Here is a 20,390-nt window from a genome sequence, read left to right as displayed (position 1 = left end):
ACTCCAACCTTGAATCCTTGCCCAATCCATGTCAGTATCCATTGTCATGGCTGCAGCCCCAATCTATATGTGACTTGGGGTGATTTTTTATAAGAAATGGAAGTGGTCCTGAGAGTGGATTAGGGAGAGTATTGTGAAACCAGCTTTGCTTAGTCACCAACATGCTCTCTTGGCTTTCATGGGTATTCATAAGTCATGGGAGAAATAAAGAGATAGGCCCCCATCATTGAAGGACACTGAACTAAACAAATGATAATAATAATAAGAAGAAGAAGAACAGCAATAATCTGTATTTATATAGTGCTTACACGTACCAAGTACTCTTCTAAACACTCTACTCATATTACTTATTTAATTCTCACAACAGCTCTATGAAGGAGATGTTATCACCATTTTACAGATCAGCAACTAAGGCAGAGATGTCAAGTGACAAGCCTAAAGTTTACAACCAGTGAGTGACAAAACCTAGGTTTGAAGTTAGGCTATCTGGCTACCAACACTAAACACTGAGCTGCTATGCTGTGTTCCCAGAAGTGTTATGCTGTGCTCCTAGAAGTGTAGTGCTGGATGGGCATGCTCTCCTCTTGCTACCTTGCATCCCTGCTCCTCCTCCATCCACCCCCAGTCATAAACACTGGGTTGGAACTTAATCAACCCTAGGTTTAGTCTTGATTCTGACACTATTTTAACTTTGTGGATTAAGTAAGGTGACTTCTGTGAACCTCCAACTCTTGTTTGTAAAATGAAGGCCTATAACCAAACCCAACGAAATATTTTGTTTGTAATTAACTCAATCATTCAATGAACCCCTAGTAAGTACCAGCTATATGTAAAGAACTGCTTTATTTGGGTATTATAGTGATTACCTCTTTATGATCTGATCTTATGCGTTTTTGGAGAAAAATTTCTTTTTTTTATTATACTTTAAGTTCTAGGGTACATGTGCACAACATGCAGGTTTGTTACATACGTATACATGTGCCATGTTGGTGTCCTGCACCCATTAACTCGTCATTTACATTAGGTATATCTCCTAATACTATCCCTCCCCGCTCCCCCAACCCCATGGCAGGGCCCAGTGTGTGGTGTTCCCCACCCTGTGTCCAAGTGTTTTCATAGTTCAGTTCCCACCTATGAGTGAGAACATGCAGTGTTTGGTTTTCTGTCTTGTGATAGTTTGCTCAGAATAACGGTTTCCAGCTTCATCCATGTCCCTACAAAGGACATGAACTCATCCTTTTTTATGGCTGCATAGTTTTCCATGGTGTATATGTACCACATTTTCTTTTTTTCATTTATTTTCACTTTTATTTTTTATTTTATTATTATTATACTTCAAGTTTTAGGGTACATGTGCACAATGTGCAGGTTAGTTACATATGTATACATGTACCACATTTTCTTAATCCAGTCTATTATTGATGGATATTTGGGTTGGTTCCAAGTCTTTGCTATTGTGAATAGTGCCGCAATAAACATACGTGTGCATGTGTCTTTATAGCAGCATGATTTATAATCATTTGAGTATATACCCAGTAATGGGATGGCTGGGTCAAATGGTATTTCTAGTCCTGGATCCTTGAGGAATCACCACACGGTCTTCCATAATGGTTGAACTAGTTTACAGTCTCACCAACAGTGTAAAAGTGTTCCTATTTTATTGGAGAAAAATTTCTAACAAAGATAACAATGTGGAAAGAAATGGACTGCCTTGTGAGGTAATAAGTTCTCCAACTAAAAGCATTTTCATTTAGGCCAGGAAGCTCACCACTAGGCATGTGGGTGAAGAAATACAAGCTCCTGGTGGAAAACCACACTACATTCTTGCTAAGACCTCTGCAAAGCTAAATAAGTTTGTGAGTTTACTATGCTTCCTGCATCTATCAATTTCCTAGGAAGATCCCTAGAGGAGCTCAGAGAAGGTGGTAGGACTGTGGAAATGTTGTTACCAGAATGTTTCATGGGCTGGCTGTAGTTCTACAGTTCTACCAGAACATGCCAGGACAGTGGCTGCCAAACTAGGTAGAATCACCTGGGAAATAGTTAACCAGTGTAAATCCTTAAGACCCACTCCTTGGAGATTATGATCCAGTAGGTCTTAGTTAGAGACCAGGTGTCTGCTTCTTTTGTTTTTTTATTCATTTATTTTATTATTATTATTATTATTATTATTATTTTTGACAGAGTCTCGCTTTGTCACCAGGCGGCTGGAGTGCAGTGGCACTATCTCGGCTCACTTCAATCTCCACCTCCTGGATTCAAGCCACTCTCCTGCCTCAGCCTCCCAAGTAGCTGGGATTACAGGCGTGTACCACCACACCCAGCTAATTTTTGTATTTTTAGTAGTGATGGGGTTTCTCCGTGTTGGCCAGGATAGTTTCAATCTCCTGACCTTGTGATTTCCCTGCCTTGGCCAACAAAAGTGTTTGGATTACAGGCGTGAGACACCACACCTGGCCGGGATCTGCATTTTAAAAGTACTTCCAAGATGGCTTATGTTCCCAACCAGGTTTGGAATTCTTGATCTATAACAGCACTGAGAGTCCAGGACAGCTTCCTTGCTTTGCGCAGTTCTTTGCTGGGCTTGCCTTATTGCTCTGCAACCTTACAGACTGTGTGATATGCACTTACTTTTAACTGTCCAGTATTCAGTTTTTCTAGATGCAATAATAACAAACTCTCAAGGTTGTTAAGAAGAGAAAATAAAGCATGTGAAATGCAATACAATGCATTACAAAACATGTGAAATGCAATACAATGCATTACAAAGCATGTGAAATGCAATGCATGGAGGGATGTGAGGGGCTTCCCTTGTGTGACCACCATCACTAAAAGAATGAATGGTTTAGAACTACAGGCTCACAGAGTGATGGAACATGGGGTCTTGGTGTCACAGATGAAGGTGTGGGCTCCAGAAAGATTGAGCAACTTGCTTAATGCTTCTTAATGTGTCCCCCCATGCCCTTAGGAGTTTTGTCCTGGCTTTCCTAGGTAAAAACACTACTGAAAACAGGCTTTGAGGTGAAGGGTGGTGATAAGAGGGATTCATCTTCCCTACCTTTCTCTTAAGATGTGTTAATTGCAGGATGAAAGATACAGTCCAGCTGGGTTATCTCCTTTAGGCACAGTGGAGAAAATGATGGAGAGATCAATGGCATGGAGTTGTGACGAGCCAGAGATATTATCAGGACAACTGTTTCCAAGAATAGGAGGGCGGTGGTGCCAAAGATCTGTTCTGCTCACCTTAGTTGGTAGAATTCATCTTTAACATCAGCAAAAAGACATGAAGTTTCACAGGAGTCAGAAAGCTCTGTCATTGTAGGCAGTGGAGTCTTCTTTCTTAGAAGATTCAGAAACATATTCTTGGGATCTTAGAAATATATTCTTATTTAAAAATATATTCTTGGGTCTGGAGGAAAATGATAGGCAAGATGATCACTCTTCATCCCTTCCTATTTTAGGATTAACAGGCATCACTTGATGGTGACATGTGTAAATACAGGCTCCTGATAAGAGGTTTTATCTATTGCTCCATTCACCAAAGTCAACCAAGAAGCCAGGGCAGGGCCTAGGATCCAAAGAGGGCATCGTTCCATGTGTTACATAGGAGAAGGATTGGCGAAGATATCGGAGATGATAAATCAGGGAGTCACCCAGGCTCTAATATGGTCTAGAGCAACCACAAGCACAGAGATCTCATAATTACCTTAGTGATCAAGATGAAAGCAGCAACACTCATTTTACAAATGAAGAGCCTGAGGCCCAGAAGAGGCAACTGGCTCATAGCTGGTCAGAGTCAGGACTAGGCTTGTGCTCCAGGGATGACCTGCTGCTTCTTTCCAAGGGAGTTTTCTACAGCTGGAGATATTAGGGAAAAGAGGGACCAGAGCACTGGTACCAGATGATATTGGTGTGCATCCCCCATCCTAAAGGAATAGAGCTCAGCATCTAGAGAATAACTGGGACTGTAATAATAATGCTTATAGTTATAACTGTAGCTTATGGAATATCAGTTAATTGCTGGGCACTGTGTTGGTTTCTTTTCTCACAGTAATTCTTTCAACCACCACATTATACATGATGAGCCTACCTCTCTAGTTCACACTATACAGATAGAATGGAGTGCCTGTTTTGAGGCCACCTAATAGAGGTGATAAGAATATGTTATGCTGAATAGTTATTGTCCCTTTCTTCTACCCACTAATTCAGATGGGCACAGAACCATGAGGCAGGTCATTGATCATGGGTCATCACTATTCTCTGTGCTCCAAGAGAAACACAAGCAGCATTGGTCCCTCAGTGGGCCTGTTATGAATCCCATCATCCTTGGGAGGACCATAAATCCTCTCCCAGTGCGGTTTGCCAATCAGACCCACATATGCTCCCTGCCCACGGAGATTCTGGCCCACAGGAGGACTGTTCAAAGCGTTGATTGCTCAGGCAGAAGGATAATCCTTGTTTTCCTTTCTCTCATCACTTGGGAATTAGCTTGATAAGAATCTCATGCATGCCAATGCTAGCTTGGCTGGTACCTCACCCTTTTAAGGGGCACACCCAAGCCAGATGGGAATCCTTAACATTCTTGAATCTTCAGGCAGGCAGGATGGTGAGGAAGTGCATGGGCAGATGAGAGTGGAGTCCAGGAATGCACCAGCTGTGCCCAGATGGCCTAGGCCAAGCAAAGATCTTCCAGTCATCTTCCAGCAATTCCCCTTTTCTAGAAGCTGATTAACAAAGCTCCTCCCCCAAGTCCATCTCTGATCCTCATTAAACCATCAGGCTGGTCATTCACCACAGGCTTCAGCTTTGTAGATAACCAAATCAAAACAACTAAGACCACCTTATCCTAGTAATCTTTTTAAAATGTAAATCTGATCATACTTCTCCTTGTTTAAATGGTCAGGGATGTCCAGTTGTCTCTGGTCAAACTTTTAAAAGCAGAATCACCCTGTTTTCACATTAAATCATATGTATACCTCCAATATATAAAGAAGGTAAAGGTGTAATTACTCTGATTGCAGCAGGGGGTAGGTACAAGGCCCCCACTGTTGTCTGCTCAGGGTCTCCTTCCCAGGCAGCCCAAATACTCAAGGATTAATGGTATTTTTAAATGGAGCTCAAATTTCTGAAACCCTCATATTAATGAGATGGGAATTAAAATTTATTCTCAACCGCCTATCCATCAAACATGTTAATTGCATTATCACATTACAATAGCTCTATGAGTTTCTTATTGATAATCCCATTTTATAGATTTTTTTTAAATGAAGCTCAAAAAATGTTAAATAACATATCCACAGCTCAAATGCCAATGCCCTGATCCTGAGACCCATATTCTCCCAGATTGTATGCCATGTAAAGACATGAAGCAGATGCAATAGTCTACGGTGGAGGCATGCAGGGAGGGCTAGGGAGTGCACAAAGGCAGAGAAACTCATGTTGTCTGGAGGCTCTCAAAAGAGATGACGGTCGAGCATCCTTGGCAACAGCATTTTAGGAAATATAATTTGGAAGCCATAAATGTATGCTAAAATCACACAATGCTTCAAGTAAAGCTTTTAATGTTTTGGGCCTGTCCTTCCTTTCTGTCCAGGAAACATCCCACCTCTGGTTCTTATACACCCAATATTATGGCCACTATCTGTTTCCAGAACAAACCAAGCTCATCCACATCTCTGTGCCTTTGTCAATTCTTCTTCCATTTACTTAGAATGCCAGTTTCCCCTTCACTCCCTGATTAATTCCCACTGATCTTCCAAATGTAACCTCTTCCAAGAGATGTAGTCCCAGACAGTACAAATTTCTGCCTTTGTGCACTATCCAGCCCTCCCTCCATGCCTCCACCATTGCCTACTGCATTGGCTTCATGTTTTTACACAGCATACAAGCTGGAAGAGTATGCGACCCAGAATCAGGGCATTGGCACTTGAGACATAGGTATGTTATATAATGTTTTTGAGCCCCCCCTTTTTTTTGAGACAGAGTCTCACTCTGTTGCCTAAGCTAGAGTGCAGTGGAGCTATCTTGGCTCACTGCATCCTCCACTTCCCAGGTTCAAGTGATTTTCCTGCTTCAGCCTGCCAAGTAGCTGGGATTACAGGTGCCTGTCACTACATCTGGCTAATTTTTGTATGTTTAATAGAGACAGGGTTTCGCCATGTTGGCCACGTTGTCTCGAACTCCTGACCTCAGGTGATCTGCCCGCCTCAGCCTCCCAAGGTGCTGGGACTACAGGCGTGAGCCACGAGCCTTATTTTTTCTGTAAAATGAGATTAACAAAAAGACACCCATAGAGCTATTATACTATGATAATTCAAATAACATATTTAATGAATGGTAGGTTGAGAATAAATGTTAATTCCCTTTCTTTCTCTCATATCATCTCACTTGGACCATCCTCTAAGGACAAGAAAATATCTTAATTTTCTTTGAATTCACAAAACTCTGCACATATCAGGCACTCAACAAATGAATTAACATCTTTAAAGTAGCATTTGAAAAGTTACTACAAAAAAGGAGTTTCTGTGGACATAAATAATTCTTCATTATTGAACCAGAAGGTCACTGGTGGGTATTAGACCAACACAATAAAATGGTGTTTTCCAACATTTTTAAATATACTTGTAATACTTTTTGTCAGAAATATCACAGGGAAAGAGCATCATTTTGCCTATCTCTACAGATTTGGGCTTCAGTGGCTCAGAAGAAGAGCCAGAAGAGGCACAACCAGAAGAGAACCACATATATACACTATACTCTGCTTTGGCACAGCAAGGCAAGATGTTAAGTCATTTCCTCTGATAAGTGGGAGAAACTGAATAGACTGTATGGAGTTCCTCCCTCATAATGTGACTTACTTTCAACTATCTCACACCCTGGCATAGTCAACATTCCAGCCATCATCTCCACCCTCTTCATCAAGTTCACTGCCACTTCCAATCCCAGATAAAATATATTCAGGGACAAGATCAGACCTGTGCTGAGTGTAAGCTCCTGGAGGTCTGAGGCTCATAAATAAAAATACCTACTTGAAGATATACCTAAGATAATCTGGTCCAGCCTCTCCTGAAACCCAGAAAGAGCAGCAGAGCAGGGACCAGAGCACTGACTCACAGTGCAAAGCTCCTGCTGCTGACTCCATCCCTGGAGCAGCTTCCCACACCTGCCCCACAGGCCTGCCACTGACCTGGCCTCCTAGGCTACTCTCTCTCAAGGAGTGAAAGGAGGGGAGACCTTTGCCTCAAACACAGATCGCCCATTAATTCATTAAACAAATATTTTTGAGCACTTATATTATGTCAGATTCTGTGTAGGTGCTGGAGATAAAGAGTGAACCCATGAACACTGGGATTTCATTCTATCCAGGATGACAGATATTGAAAAACAAATACAAGCAAGTGTTACCAGGAATACAAGGTGCCATGGGAGCATTTCATAGGAGAAACAATACAATTGAGATTGAAGATGCAAGGATCCAGAGCAAAGGGGTAGGGATAGGTGTTGGAAAAGACAAGGGGCCACTCCTCCCCTGTAACACAGGAAGTCATGAAGGATGGCTGCAGATGTAAGTGAGCTTGAAGGCTTAGAAGTAGGAAGTGGAAGTACTTTCTGTTTGACAGCAGCTCTTTGCTCCATGTGGTAGAGGCAGTACCATCTATCTAGAGGCAGTAGTGAAGGTTTGGAAGATTCAAGGGAGGAGAAAAGCCATGAGGTATGTGCGTGGTGAATACAGGGAGGTGTACGGGGATCATCAAGCTATGTTTTGGACCAGCCAAGGTGGATGATGATGATTTTACGATGGTGTCATCCTGCCAAAATGTCTATTTTTGTTTTCATTTTTATAGCAACTAGGCACAACAGGGAGAATTCAGCCAAGGATAAGGCTTTGCCAGTCAAATGCAGTGACAAGCCAAATGGGTAACAATAGAAAGTTTATTATATTGGCAAAAGAGTAGTTGAAACAATGAACTAAGAAAAGTGAACTGGGTGGGGAATGGCATGAAAAAAGGAGGGAGCTTGTGGGCAGGGGAGAGACTAGATCCTAGTGGATGTACCCAAGCAAGTCCAAAAGAAGGGGCTGCTGTGAAATGGGGGCCTGAATTCATGATCCCAGAGAGTTAGAAGACATGGTTTCTAGTTCAGACTCTGCACAACTTTGAGGTCTCCTTTGCCCCCTCTGGCCATATGTTCCTGACCTACGTAGAGTGGAAGTATCCTAAATCTGCTTGCAGCTGGGACTTTCTATGATGCCACATTGTTGATCAATATTTTAGGCACTTTGGTATCTGAATCAAATACACTGAGCCCTCAGTAGTGTTCCACGTGTGCTTAGATTATTGGTTCCAATCTTATTGATAATGCCTGCAGAAACCCCGATCAGTGCCTGTGTTGATCTAACATCTGTGACTTTAGATGCCCAGTCATGTTTTGGATTCCTCCAGAAACCCTAATTTCAATTCCCAAGCTATGTCATTATAAATACCCTTCTAAGTCATGATCTTCTAATCTTTATGGAAATACTGTGAGGGTTTATGAAGGGGAAGGATGCTCTGGGGGATCTGGTAGTGACACAGGGTGACAAAGTGACAGAATGACAGAGCCACTGGAATGTGGGAAGTTGACATCACAACCACCTGGTTGGGAAACAGTTTTCACATCATCTGTGGCTCATTCCCTCGAGTTGAATGCAGTGTGTGTATAAAAGGCTTCCACTTGCAGTGTATCTATCTGCAGTCCCATCGTTTGCCCAAGGTTAAGAGGACAAGGTGAATGTTTTTACTGATCTGATGGCAGTTTGGGGATGACTAGGGCTGATACACTTCCTCTGGGAAAAGCTGTTCAAAGTTGGAGAGAATGGAAATTGATAATTCCAGGAAGACCAGGCTCATGGCAATCATTGAGGTGGTTCAGAAGCAGCAAACCCAGAAGGAGTGAAGTTAACCAGAGACTAGGGCAGTGCAGACTTGGGAGTGGTAAGAGGAACTAGTTTGTAAGACAAGAGGCAGCCACACAGGGCTGAAGAGTAGGGCTAAAGGCACAGTTCATGATGCAAGAAAGAGAAAAAGGGAGATGATGATGAGAGGTGACATAACCATAGACTCAGGTTAAAAATATGGTTTTTAGAATGCATAAATTAGAAGATAGGATAATAAGTAAGTGAAGATTTGGGGGACTACATAGTGCCCTAAGCGAATGCCTTTGAAGTCAGGAGTTTTGAGAGAATCAGGCCAGGCACAAGAGAAGGTGTCACCAGACTCTAACTTACTCACTGCTGAATCTCTCCTATGTCAGGAAAGCAGGGCTGCTCTGCTATTATGATGTGGCTTCTGGAGCCACATATTCAACTGTAGAATTTCAGGCTCTGTAGAAAAATGTTGATACAAACAAGGTTTACATTAATTAGACTTTTGAAATGTTTGCATTGTTTTTTAGAGTAACTGGACTTTCTCCAAGATGTCCTATCAGAAACACTGGAAGAAATGGCAGCTTCCTGCCAAGTGCCTCCCCAAATATCCATCCAAGTGGGCCCCTCAGGCTCCTGCTTCATGTCCAGCTCCATGCCCCCCTCCAGCTCCCACCTGCTGTGTTCCCAGTTGCTATATTTCTGGCTTTGGAGGCCACTGCTCTCTAGTTTCACTCCGGTTTCCACGATTCTACCTGCGTCAGCCCCAGCATTCTGACTGTTGTGAGCACGAGTCTTCTAGATGTTCCACTTGCCATAGCTCTGGAGACTGCAGCTGACCTGTGACCTTTGAGGAACCAAAGAACCACAACCAAGGACCCGCCTGAGTTGATGTCTTCCCTCACTATTACTCTCCTTCCTTCTCCTCCTGAACTCAGCTGCCTAGCTCCATAGGTGATGGGCTCCGCCTTTTGCTGAGAACCTCAGGCCTCTTGGCCTTGGCTGTGTTCCTAGATCAAGGAGACCTGCATGCAAAAGAAAAATCTGCTTTTTGAAGCCTGATCAGTGTGCTAAAATAAAGCTTATCTTTCCTGGTGCCCTATATGTTTGTCGATACTCCATCCTCAGCTCTGAAAAGCTCACATTAATCTGAATTATTTAAGCAGACTCCCACAAGGTGCCAACCAGGTGGAAATTCCTACCAAGGTAGACCTAGAGTCTGAGCTATTTGAGAAGGCTGTGAAAAGCACAGATTCAGAAGGGTAGAGTAGAGGGAGTTTCCAAAATGTAAGTGACCCTGTTCCATGGCTGCTGCCACAGGTGCCACCATCACAGAGTTTTCTTTCTGTTTATCGAGGACATTTTGATGCCCAGACCCTCCTTATTTGGGAGAATCTCATGCTCAGGAAGGAGATGGTACAGCAGTGCTTGTACTGCTCAGATCTCAGTTTCAGAAGCCATGAGAAATACTCTGCTTGAGCATATTCACTCAACTGAGTCCCTCGGTCTATGTCTTCACACAGAAGCCAGGATGAGGGAGGAATTTGTACGTGGTCCAATCAGCACAATACCCAGGAGACTTCTGGTCTTGGTGTTGCTATCTACCCTTTTCAGGTTTTTCCCTCGTCTATTCAACAAGCCAAATGGCATAGGTGTAGGGCCTGCTCTTAAAGCAATGTCCTTCCTGACCCAACAGTGGGCATGGGTCATAAGCCACAGCAATGCTTCTGTACATCCTCCAGGGCTATGGCTCTTAGCCACAATCTTGAGACACATGGTGCCTATCAGGTCAGTGGGAGACAAAGAAATAGGATTATGGTCAGTACCCCAGAAACTGCACATATCCACAGTTTAGAATAACTAAACCTTGGCTATGCTGTCAAAACATCTGGTTTCAGGCAGAGGAGTGTCACACACTTGAATGCCACCCACTAAGTATGTCCTAGCAGAAGAGAGACTGTTCCAGGCTGTCCCTTGGCCCAAAATCAATTACTAAAGGTCATGGCTGGCCCAGAGCATCCAGGGCACTGGGAGTTCTGAGGGTAAGAATGAAGGCAGATTTCATCACCGTCCTTGACATCCCTATGCTCAGTCCAAGGAGGAGGACTTCCAGATCAGTGTTTTCCAGCCTCTGACAAAAGGAACAGTAGGGTTCCAGAGAGGTTCTTCAAGGGTTCTTGAGATTTCTATTTGTATGTATATGTGTGTATTTATGTGTGTTGACACATTGGAGAATATTCAGAATGCCTGTTCAAAAATGTTAAATAACGGTGACAATGATAACACCTGGGAGATCACCCAGCTCTCCATGTTCATCTGGGCTGTTAGTCTAACTAGTTTACTATTAGCTGATCTAAATAGTAGATTGCAGAGTAAAAATTATCTAACATCTCTATGTGTATTTTTAATTTTTTAATCATAGTTATTGATTTAAGGGGAAATGTTATTTTTATCCATATTGTAGCCTCATCTTTAAAATAATATCTTCCATCTCACATTCAGTCCTTTCCAATGGAGAGCAAGTGAGTTGTCTGAGAGGTGAAATGGCAAGAGTTCTGCCTTCCTTTGTCTCTGCTTTTCTACTGTGCTCACTCTGGTTGCCGGAAGGATGTCTCTCTGTGGACCAAGTTCTATCCCAATGCAGGCTCCAAGGTTTAGACTTTGAAATAAATATTATGAAGTTCATTTTGGGAGTGGTACAAGTTACATTTGCCAAAGCTCTGATTTATAAACTCTCTGTCTTAAACCGTTCTCTTTCTCAATTGTTTAAGAGTTTGGGAAGGAGAGACATATGATTAATTAACCCTCTCAAAAATCCCAATATTACAAAGAGTGTGACTGTGTACAGAATCCACCCCACCATTTATACATCTAGTTATGTAAAATTTTATTCACACGAAATTGTATTACAGCTCATTGCATTAAATACAATACCAGATAAGTCCAGGTGCACCAATGTCTCATGATAAATTATTTTAACTGCTATCCCCTAGTGACATGGTGATATCATAGTGCAAGGCATTACTCATGTGTTTGTGGTGATGCTGGTGCAAAAAAACCTACCTGGCTCTCAGTTGCATAAAGGTATAACACATATAATTATGTATAGTACATAATTCTTGATAATGATAATAAATGACTATGCTGTTGGTTTTTATGTATTCACTGGATTTTTATCATTATTTTAGAGTATAAGTCTTATGCCATTTACAAAAAATATCATGCTAAAGTAATCTTAGCATCTAGCATAAATTTTCTTACCTGTCTTCATATATTTTATGTTTATAAATGCTTATTTTACATAAAGGTAAATTAATGACTCCTTATACTAGAAATTTGTCACTGATAAAACAGATAACATTTTAAAAGAATAATTACTATTTTACCCAATAGAATGTTCAGGCTTAAACTGAAATAAATTATGCATTACTGGTAGTAAGTGTCTTCAACTAGCAATAACTGTATTGATTACAATATAGAAAATTAATGTCATGTGCCCTTTATTTGACTGTGTCCTGAAATAACACAGTATAATTATGTTTTTTATCACCACGATGTGCCTTTTATAATAGTTAAGAATAGGTTAAATTGCTGATATGTTTTATGCAGTAAAATTTCACAAGAAAGTTTTATACCAATTATTTCTTGACAATTAAAAATATCATTTTGCTATAAAGCATAACATACATCGAGTTGATAAACAGCTAAATGTTAATTTTCAAATTATAGTCAAAAATCTGGTAATTAAAACACATTTATATTATATCTAAAGTGGGTTTCACATTGTACATGAGAGAAAAACATATATAACCATATGACATTTTGGTCAATCATAGGCCGCATAGATGAGAGTGGTCCCATAAGATGATAATGGAGCTGAAAAAGTCCTATCCCCTAGTGACATGGTGATATCATAGTGCGAGGCATTACTCATGTGTCTGTGGTGATGCTGGTGCAAAAAAACCTACCTGGCTGTCAGTTGCATAAAGGTATAGCACATATAATTATGTATAGTACATAATTCTTGATAATGATAATAAATGACTGTTGTTGGTTTTTATGTATTCACTGGATTTTTATCATTATTTTAGAGTATACTCCCCTACTTACATAAAAAAGTTAACTGCAAGACAGCCTTAGGCAGGTCCTTCAGGAGATATCCAGAAGAAGGAAGGCACTGTTGTCATAGATGGCAGCTCCATGCATGTTATTGTCCCTGAAGACCTTCCAGTGGGACAAGATGTGGAGGTGAAATACAGTGATACTGATGATCCTGACCTGTGTAGGATTAGGCTAATGTGTGTGCTTGGGTCTTAGTTGTTAACAAAAAAGTTTAATTTTTTAACTAGGAAGAAAACTTTACAGAATAAGGATATAAGAAAGACAATATTTTTGTACAGTTGTACAATGTGTGTTTTAAGCTCCTATTACAAAAGAGTCAAAAAGTTAAAAAAAAGTTTATAAAGTTAAAAAGTTATAGTAAACAAAGATTAATTTATCATTGAAGAAATAGAATTTGTATACATTTAGTGTCTCCTAACTGTATAGTGTCTTTAAAGTCTGCAGTACTGTAATGTCCTCGGCTGTCACATTCACCGTCCACTCACTCACTAACTCACGTAGAGCAACCTCCAGTCCTGCAAGCACCATTCGTGGTAAGCGCCCTATACAAGTGTACCATTTGTGTCTTTTGTACTATATCTTCCTGTAAATACATTGGTGTATATACAAACTATATATATATATACTGTATATATATAATTTTTATATATACTATATATATTCCCTGTATATATAATTTATATATACTGTATATATACTATATACACTGTAGATATATTTTACTGTACCTTTTCTATGTTTAGATACAAAAATACTTACCATTGTGTTACTACTGCCCAAAGTATTCAGTATAAGTAACATGCCGTACAGGTTTATAGCCCATGAACAATAAGCCAGACCATACAGCCTAGGTGTGTAGTAGACTACACCATCTAGGTTTGTGGAACTATGCTCTATGGTGTTCACACAACGACGAAATCACCTAAAGACACTTTCTCAAAATGTATCCCTGTCCTTAAGTAACACATGACACTACTACTAGAAAAAAAGCCTGTTAAAAATGACATGGTATTGATACTGCAAGAAGGATGTTAGATGACCAGCTGATTTAGAAGTACAGTTAGGAGCATTTGCTGATAAAGAACTTCAGAAAGACTGCAGCATGACAACAACCTCACTTCATGAATTATTCTAAGGTTGAGATCATGAAATATTTATAATAAAACTGAACAGGAGTATGCCTATTGAGAATATTTCCATTTTGCTTATTTTCGTACAATATGTTCAAACAAGTCAGTGGAAAGATGACTGATACATGTGCAACGGAAGAAAACTTTAAATATTGAGATCAGCTTTTTAGCATATTATTGAATAAATCAGCACAATGGGATGTTTATACTGACATTGCAAAAGCAATGACAAGAAAAATTGTAGAAACTATGTTTTATATAGACATTATTGCTAACATGTGCTTAAGTAATTCTGTATTGCATGAAAAACAAATGAATTAAAGAAGGTGCAGACATATTGCAAAATGATGTCTGACAAAGCCATTCATAAAAATTGGCTCTAAATTTCCAGCTTTTCAGTGTTATTTGTATGAAATGAGAAGACATGGGATAAGTCCTTGTCACCGGCAATAAGGGACAATGTCCTGGCAAAGATATTTCAAATGAGATAAGAAATAACTATTTTTTGTTGATAAACATCACTATGTTGATAAATATCTCATAAACATATCATAGTTACAACAGCTGGAAAATTTTGCTAATTTGTTTAATAAACTGAAAAAGCTTGTCATGTGAAATACTGCAAGGTCAATATATTTAAAGCAGCAGATAAAGTGTAAACAATCAAATGAAAACTGACACAACACAGAAAATAAATTCAGCTTTCTGAAACACTTAATCACTATTAATTCATTAAATAATTGTTTATCAGGCGCTTTTTATGTGCTAGGCATTGATCTGAGAGCTGAGGATATGGCTATAAACAAAAACAGTTCCTACTGTCATGGAGTTTAGTTTCATGGAGGCAGCAGACAATAACTACACAATGGCTAAATATATAACATATTACATGGTACTAAACAGTATGGAAAAGAAATAAAGGAAGACTGGGGGAACAGACAGTGTGGGTGCAGGCCTGCTAGTTTATACAGGGTGGTTAGGGAAGGCTTGTGTTCAAGTATTCTTTCGTAGGAAGTGAAGAAGCAAATCACATGGATATCTGGAGAAAGAGCACCAGGAGCACAAAACTCAGTCAGGATTGTGCAAGATGCTTCGGAGGCACAGCAAAGAGGTCAGTGTGCCTGGAAGGAGGGACTGGCTGCCTGGATTACAAGGATACGTTGGATTCAATCTATGAGGACCTTATGGGATTTGGGCTTTTACTATGGATGACATGGGTATGCATTGGAGGGTTTGGAGCAGGGGTATGCCACTACCTAAGCTATGGGTTTTTCACTTTTATTATTTTTAATTGACACATAATAATTTCAATGTATTATGAAATTGAATCTATGAGGTACAGTGTAATAATTTAATACATGTATACCATGTGTAATGTTCAAATCAGGGTAATTAGCATATCCATCACCTCAAACATTTATCATTTCCTTGTGTTGGAAACATTCAAAATCCTCTTCTAGCTATTTAAAATATACAGGGAATTATGAATTATAGTCACCCTGTAGTGCTGGGACACTGGAATTTACTCCTCTTATCGAGGTCTGCTTTGCATCTGTTAACCCACCTTTGGCTACCTCCCCTTTTGCTTTGTTGAGGAAAGACTAGAAGTTAAGTGCAGACCAGGGTAACCACATAGGAGGCCACCACAATAGTCAAGGCAAGAGCTAATGGTGGCTGGGACCAGGGAATTTGTGGTGGAAGAAATTTTCAGATTCCAGATATATTTTGAAGACTGAAGCAACAGGATGTATGGGTCTATAAGAAAAAGAGGACTCAAGGATTGCTTTCATCTGGGCAATGGGAAGGATACAGTTGCATTTTAAGAGATGAAGACTTTAGGAGTAATGAGTGTTTTTTGAGGCAGGAGGGGAGTTTTGTTTTATATGTGAGATACCTATTTCCTATCCAAGTAGGAACTTTAAGAGACAAACTTGGATACTTAAGTCTGGAGAGAGAAGCTTGAGAATTATCAGCATATGTTTGAGACAGGATGATATCACCTAGAGAGGAAATACAGATAGAGAAGAGAGGATATACAATGACTCAACCCTGGGACACTCCAATATTTGGAAATCAAAGATATGAGAAGTAACCATCAAAGAAAGTTGGGGGGTGGGTAGTGAACAGTGAGGAAGAAGGCCATCTATCTACGAGGGAATAGGGGCCGAGGAGTCAGGTGAAGAAAGTACTGCAAGAAAGAGGTAGTGATTATGCCAGTCATGTGCTGCTGGTGGTGTCAATCACATCCATTATATCTGGCAAAAAGCAGATCAACAGTGACCTTGACAAGAGCATTTTAAGCAAACTGGTGGGACAAAAGCTTGACTGACGAGGTTTAAAGCAGGATTGGAGACAAGGAGTACCAATAATTAAAAAAAAAAAACTTTTGAGGAATATAATGCTTTAAAAAAATAGATAATTGAGTGTTGACTTGAAGTGGTTGTGAGATCTAGGGAGAGAGAAAAGGAGAGAGAGACAGACACCGATTTTTTTTAAGATGAGCATTATAAGTATTTTTTAGATGGAAAATATAATATTTTATGTGCTGATGAAACAATCCAGCATACAGAGGAAAAACAATTATGAAGGATGAAGAGGGGAGAATTGCTGGTATGATACTCTTGGGTAGACAAGAAGGATGGAATCCAGGTCACCAATGGAGGGTTGTCCCCATATAGGAGCATGGACAGGTTACACATGGCAGCAAGAGGGACCACAGTAGAAAGGTAGGTGAGTAGACAAGACTATATGGATGTTCTTTTATAATTGCTTCTGTTTTCTCAGTAACATAATAAGTATGCTCATCATCGAAAGGGAGAAGAGTGATGGAAATGTTGGAAATTCGGGGAGAGAGACAGAGGGGCAAAGGAGACATGGATTATGCAAGCACATGATTTTAATGATAGTTTGTGGAGCTTATACTGGGTAAGAAGAGGAATGAAGACATGAAGGAGATATTGGCCAGACAAAACATTGTGGTATCAATGAATTGTAGTTTCCAGCATATTGAAAAACTTCTCAGAGTGGGATACCAGAGCAAGTAAGTTGGAAATACAGGAGGTTAGGTTTGGGAAATGGACTATTTGAAACTCATTTTACAGAAGAGTTGTAGTTGTTAATAATAATGACTGGTCTAGGCTGGTATGACATGGGAGTAGATGAATGTTAGGATGAAAGACAAACCAGTTAGAGGTGCATAGGTCAAAGAATTGTGAAGTAAATTATTAAATGAATCATTTTGTGAATATTAAAATCACCAAAGACCATGACAGAAAGTCTTGGATTGAGCAACAGTGAGCAGAGTGCCAGATACTTACCTGGGGATTTGCAATGAAGAGAAGCAGTGGTTGGTGTAATGGATGCCTAGCCCATTCCTCGGCCCAGTGAGTACAAAGGCATGGGTAAGAAGAAAATGGCCAGACCATGAGAGGACTATGCGGAACTCAGATTTCACTTAAGGCAAGAAGGTGGAGGTGGCTTTGGGAGAACAGTTGGTTGATACAGCACATTTTTCCGATGTACAGCCTTGAGTCTTGAGGGTTTGTGGGGGGTTTAGGGCACTGGAGAAGGATGGAAAATGGAGTCCCATTGGGGATTGTGCAGACACATGGGGAAGGGAGGAATCCTGGTGATGGCAGGCAATTTGGGAGTCCTGAGCTTCTGCTGGTGACTGAGACAAACAGGCAGAGGGCATGACCAGTTAGTGCTGAGTGTCATCAAGGCAGAATGAGGGAGCAGGCTGTGAGTGCTGAGGAGGACCCAGGAGGGTGAGCAGAGTCCTGTCCACTCCCACCCCCACTCCCATTCCTCACCACCTCCATTCCTACTGGCTGTGGCTGGATTGCTTTTAAAAGGTTCCAGTCAAGGACTGAGGAATCTTAAAATGTTAAGAATAGCATCAAGGATTGTCTCACATTATAGATGTGCAAGTAATACATTACATTGCTTTATATAATGTCATATATCTCGTCAAGTCATAGCATATCCAATATTTCTCTATTCAACACTTACATTATCTGACATAGTTGTTTTTTAAAAATTATTTTGTCATTAAACACTTTTCAGTCAAGGAATGTGAACAGTTCTTAGACATTTCTGCTGATTGTCTCCAAATCGTTTATAACTATTTTTTCAAATATTGAGGTTAATCTAATAGAAAAATATGCTGAAATTGTAAAGTAAGCTGTTGAAAACCAAAACAAAGCAAGAAACAAATCCTGACAACTGTCTAACAGCTGGTGCTGCGACTGGTGCTCCCTGGGTTGTGGACTGCACAATCCGGACAGCTCCAAGCAAAGGCCCCAAGGACCATTTGCAAAGTAACTATTATTTTACCAGCACTGCCCAACCAGAAAGAAAAAATACAGAAAAACAGTGGATGCAGAGACTAATTAATAATACTACAACTATCATCTGAATTTCATGAATTGAGTTTTGTATGTTCATCAAAATAACCCAATTTTTCTTAATTAACTAATTGATATAAATTTTAATGTAAAAGATAAATTTAAATAAATAAATAAGCTCTTGTCTGTTTTATGTATAGTGGTCTCAATGTAAGTTTCTATTAGACAAATGGTTGCAGTTGTTAAAGTATTTGAAGGCTCTCAGAGACTATTAGAGATTCCATGCTTTGTTAATAGGTGTTCTGTGAAAATAATAATTGCAAGTGATAATTATCTTCACAAATGTTGTAAACAATATAAGTATCATTGTGATAAAAATAACACATACTAATTTTATTCTTAGCATACAATCTGCATTTAAGAAAACAACATGCCTAATCGGAGAAGGCCAGAAAGTCACTGACAAATTATCTGACCTGGGAGCACATCGCCTTTAACTTGGGCATGAATTTGCATTCAGAGTTTCTGGTTCATCCTTGCCTTGATGTGTATTGTCTAACAGATGGGAAAAACTCATCAATGCAATTTATCTTATTTTTCAATATCAGCATATACTTGAGATACTATTCAACGTTAGTAAATACGATTAACTTTACTACACAAATGTATTCTGCTTTGATGTGTTACTGAGAAAATAAATTTGTGAGACCTTTGCATTTTTTTCTCAACCATAATACAAAGGGGCCATTATCTGTATTTCTCGAACAAAGTTAAATGTATTATTTCATTATTAAATTTAAAATATGACATATATTGTGTTCAAATAACTTTGGGAAATGTGGTTCTAGAGCAATGTTATTCAAGCCTCTATTAGTAAGCAATGTGTATACTTTTATTTATTAATGAATTATCTACACATATTACTATATAAATTTTACGTACAATATAACAGAAAACAAAAAATGAAAATTTTAAAAGTTGGGACAATAATTAGAAATACTACTTTGAGTCATGGTGGACACCTTCCCGTGTCATGTAGAGTCTTCTTTGGGGACCAAAGTTGTCTTAAATGAAAACAGAGCAACAATTACCAGAGCTAAACCCTCTGCAGGGCTTGGGGCCAACAACATGGTTTACATAGTATGAGGTGTTGTTATACACCAGACCACAAGAGGGCAATCGCGGGAAGACCACAGGATCCACGGGGAGATGAGGCCCTCCAATCTACAAGCCAGCAGTGTGGCTTGGAACACATCTCCGAGCCTCATCTTAGACATTTGAAAATGGAAACAACATCAACAAAGACAAGAGACACTAAGTTGATCTATTTTGAAGGTTAAATAAGGTAATATATTTGAATTTTTTCCTAAGTTGTAAAGTAGTGTATAAAATGTTTATTTTCAATAAATTAGAAGACCAATGAATCTCTTGCCTACTAATCTTATTAATCTTATTGCCTATCGATTTCTTGGATTTTGCTTCATGTGTGTATGTTCACATTTCTTGCTACCTTTTGTTCTCTCTGGCATTTTCTTGGCTTATTTTTCTTTTCTGACCGTTTTTCTTTCCTCCCTTTCTCTCTGTCCTGAGTTGATCCTATGTAACTGCTCGCAAACTCTGTACCAGCACTCTTCAAGGAGCTTAATATGTTCTATCTCATTTAATCCTCACACCGACTGCATAGAAAAGTACTGTGTCCATCCTCTTTTTATAGACCAAGAATCTGAAGTTAAGAAATGTGTTCAAAGACGCAAAGCTGGTAAATTATAGAACTAAGCTTTGAGTCTAAGTTATTCCACTGTAGCAGCAAGTCCAATCAGGAGACAGAAGAGATGGAGTAAGTTAGACAGAGGGACTTTAATATAAGAATTAGTAACAATAATGAAAGAA

The 20,390-nt window shown here is 39.7% G+C and overlaps 1 protein-coding gene across 1 annotated transcript; it reads left to right on the top strand.

Annotated features, from left to right (window-relative positions):
• Nucleotides 1-8,731: 8,731 nt before the first annotated feature.
• LCE7A (late cornified envelope 7A) lies at nucleotides 8,732-10,004 on the top strand. The gene is made up of 2 exons (XM_054559034.1): nucleotides 8,732-8,765; nucleotides 9,433-10,004. The coding sequence occupies exon 2, from the start codon at nucleotides 9,454-9,456 to the stop codon at nucleotides 9,739-9,741; it is 288 nt and encodes a 95-aa protein (XP_054415009.1). The 5' UTR covers nucleotides 8,732-8,765; nucleotides 9,433-9,453; the 3' UTR covers nucleotides 9,742-10,004.
• Nucleotides 10,005-20,390: the final 10,386 nt, after the last annotated feature.

Source organism: Pongo abelii, chromosome 1 (genome assembly GCF_028885655.2).
Source record: "Pongo abelii isolate AG06213 chromosome 1, NHGRI_mPonAbe1-v2.0_pri, whole genome shotgun sequence".
Lineage (NCBI taxonomy): Eukaryota > Metazoa > Chordata > Mammalia > Primates > Hominidae > Pongo > Pongo abelii.
Note: the sequence above shows the minus strand (reverse complement) of the source record. Positions and strands in the feature narration are given on the sequence as shown.

What these genes read in the sequence shown, in the direction of transcription:
- LCE7A (XM_054559034.1), top strand. Translation starts at nt 9,454, where the DNA reads ATGTCCTATCAGAAACACTGGAAGAAATGGCAGCTTCCTGCCAAGTGC.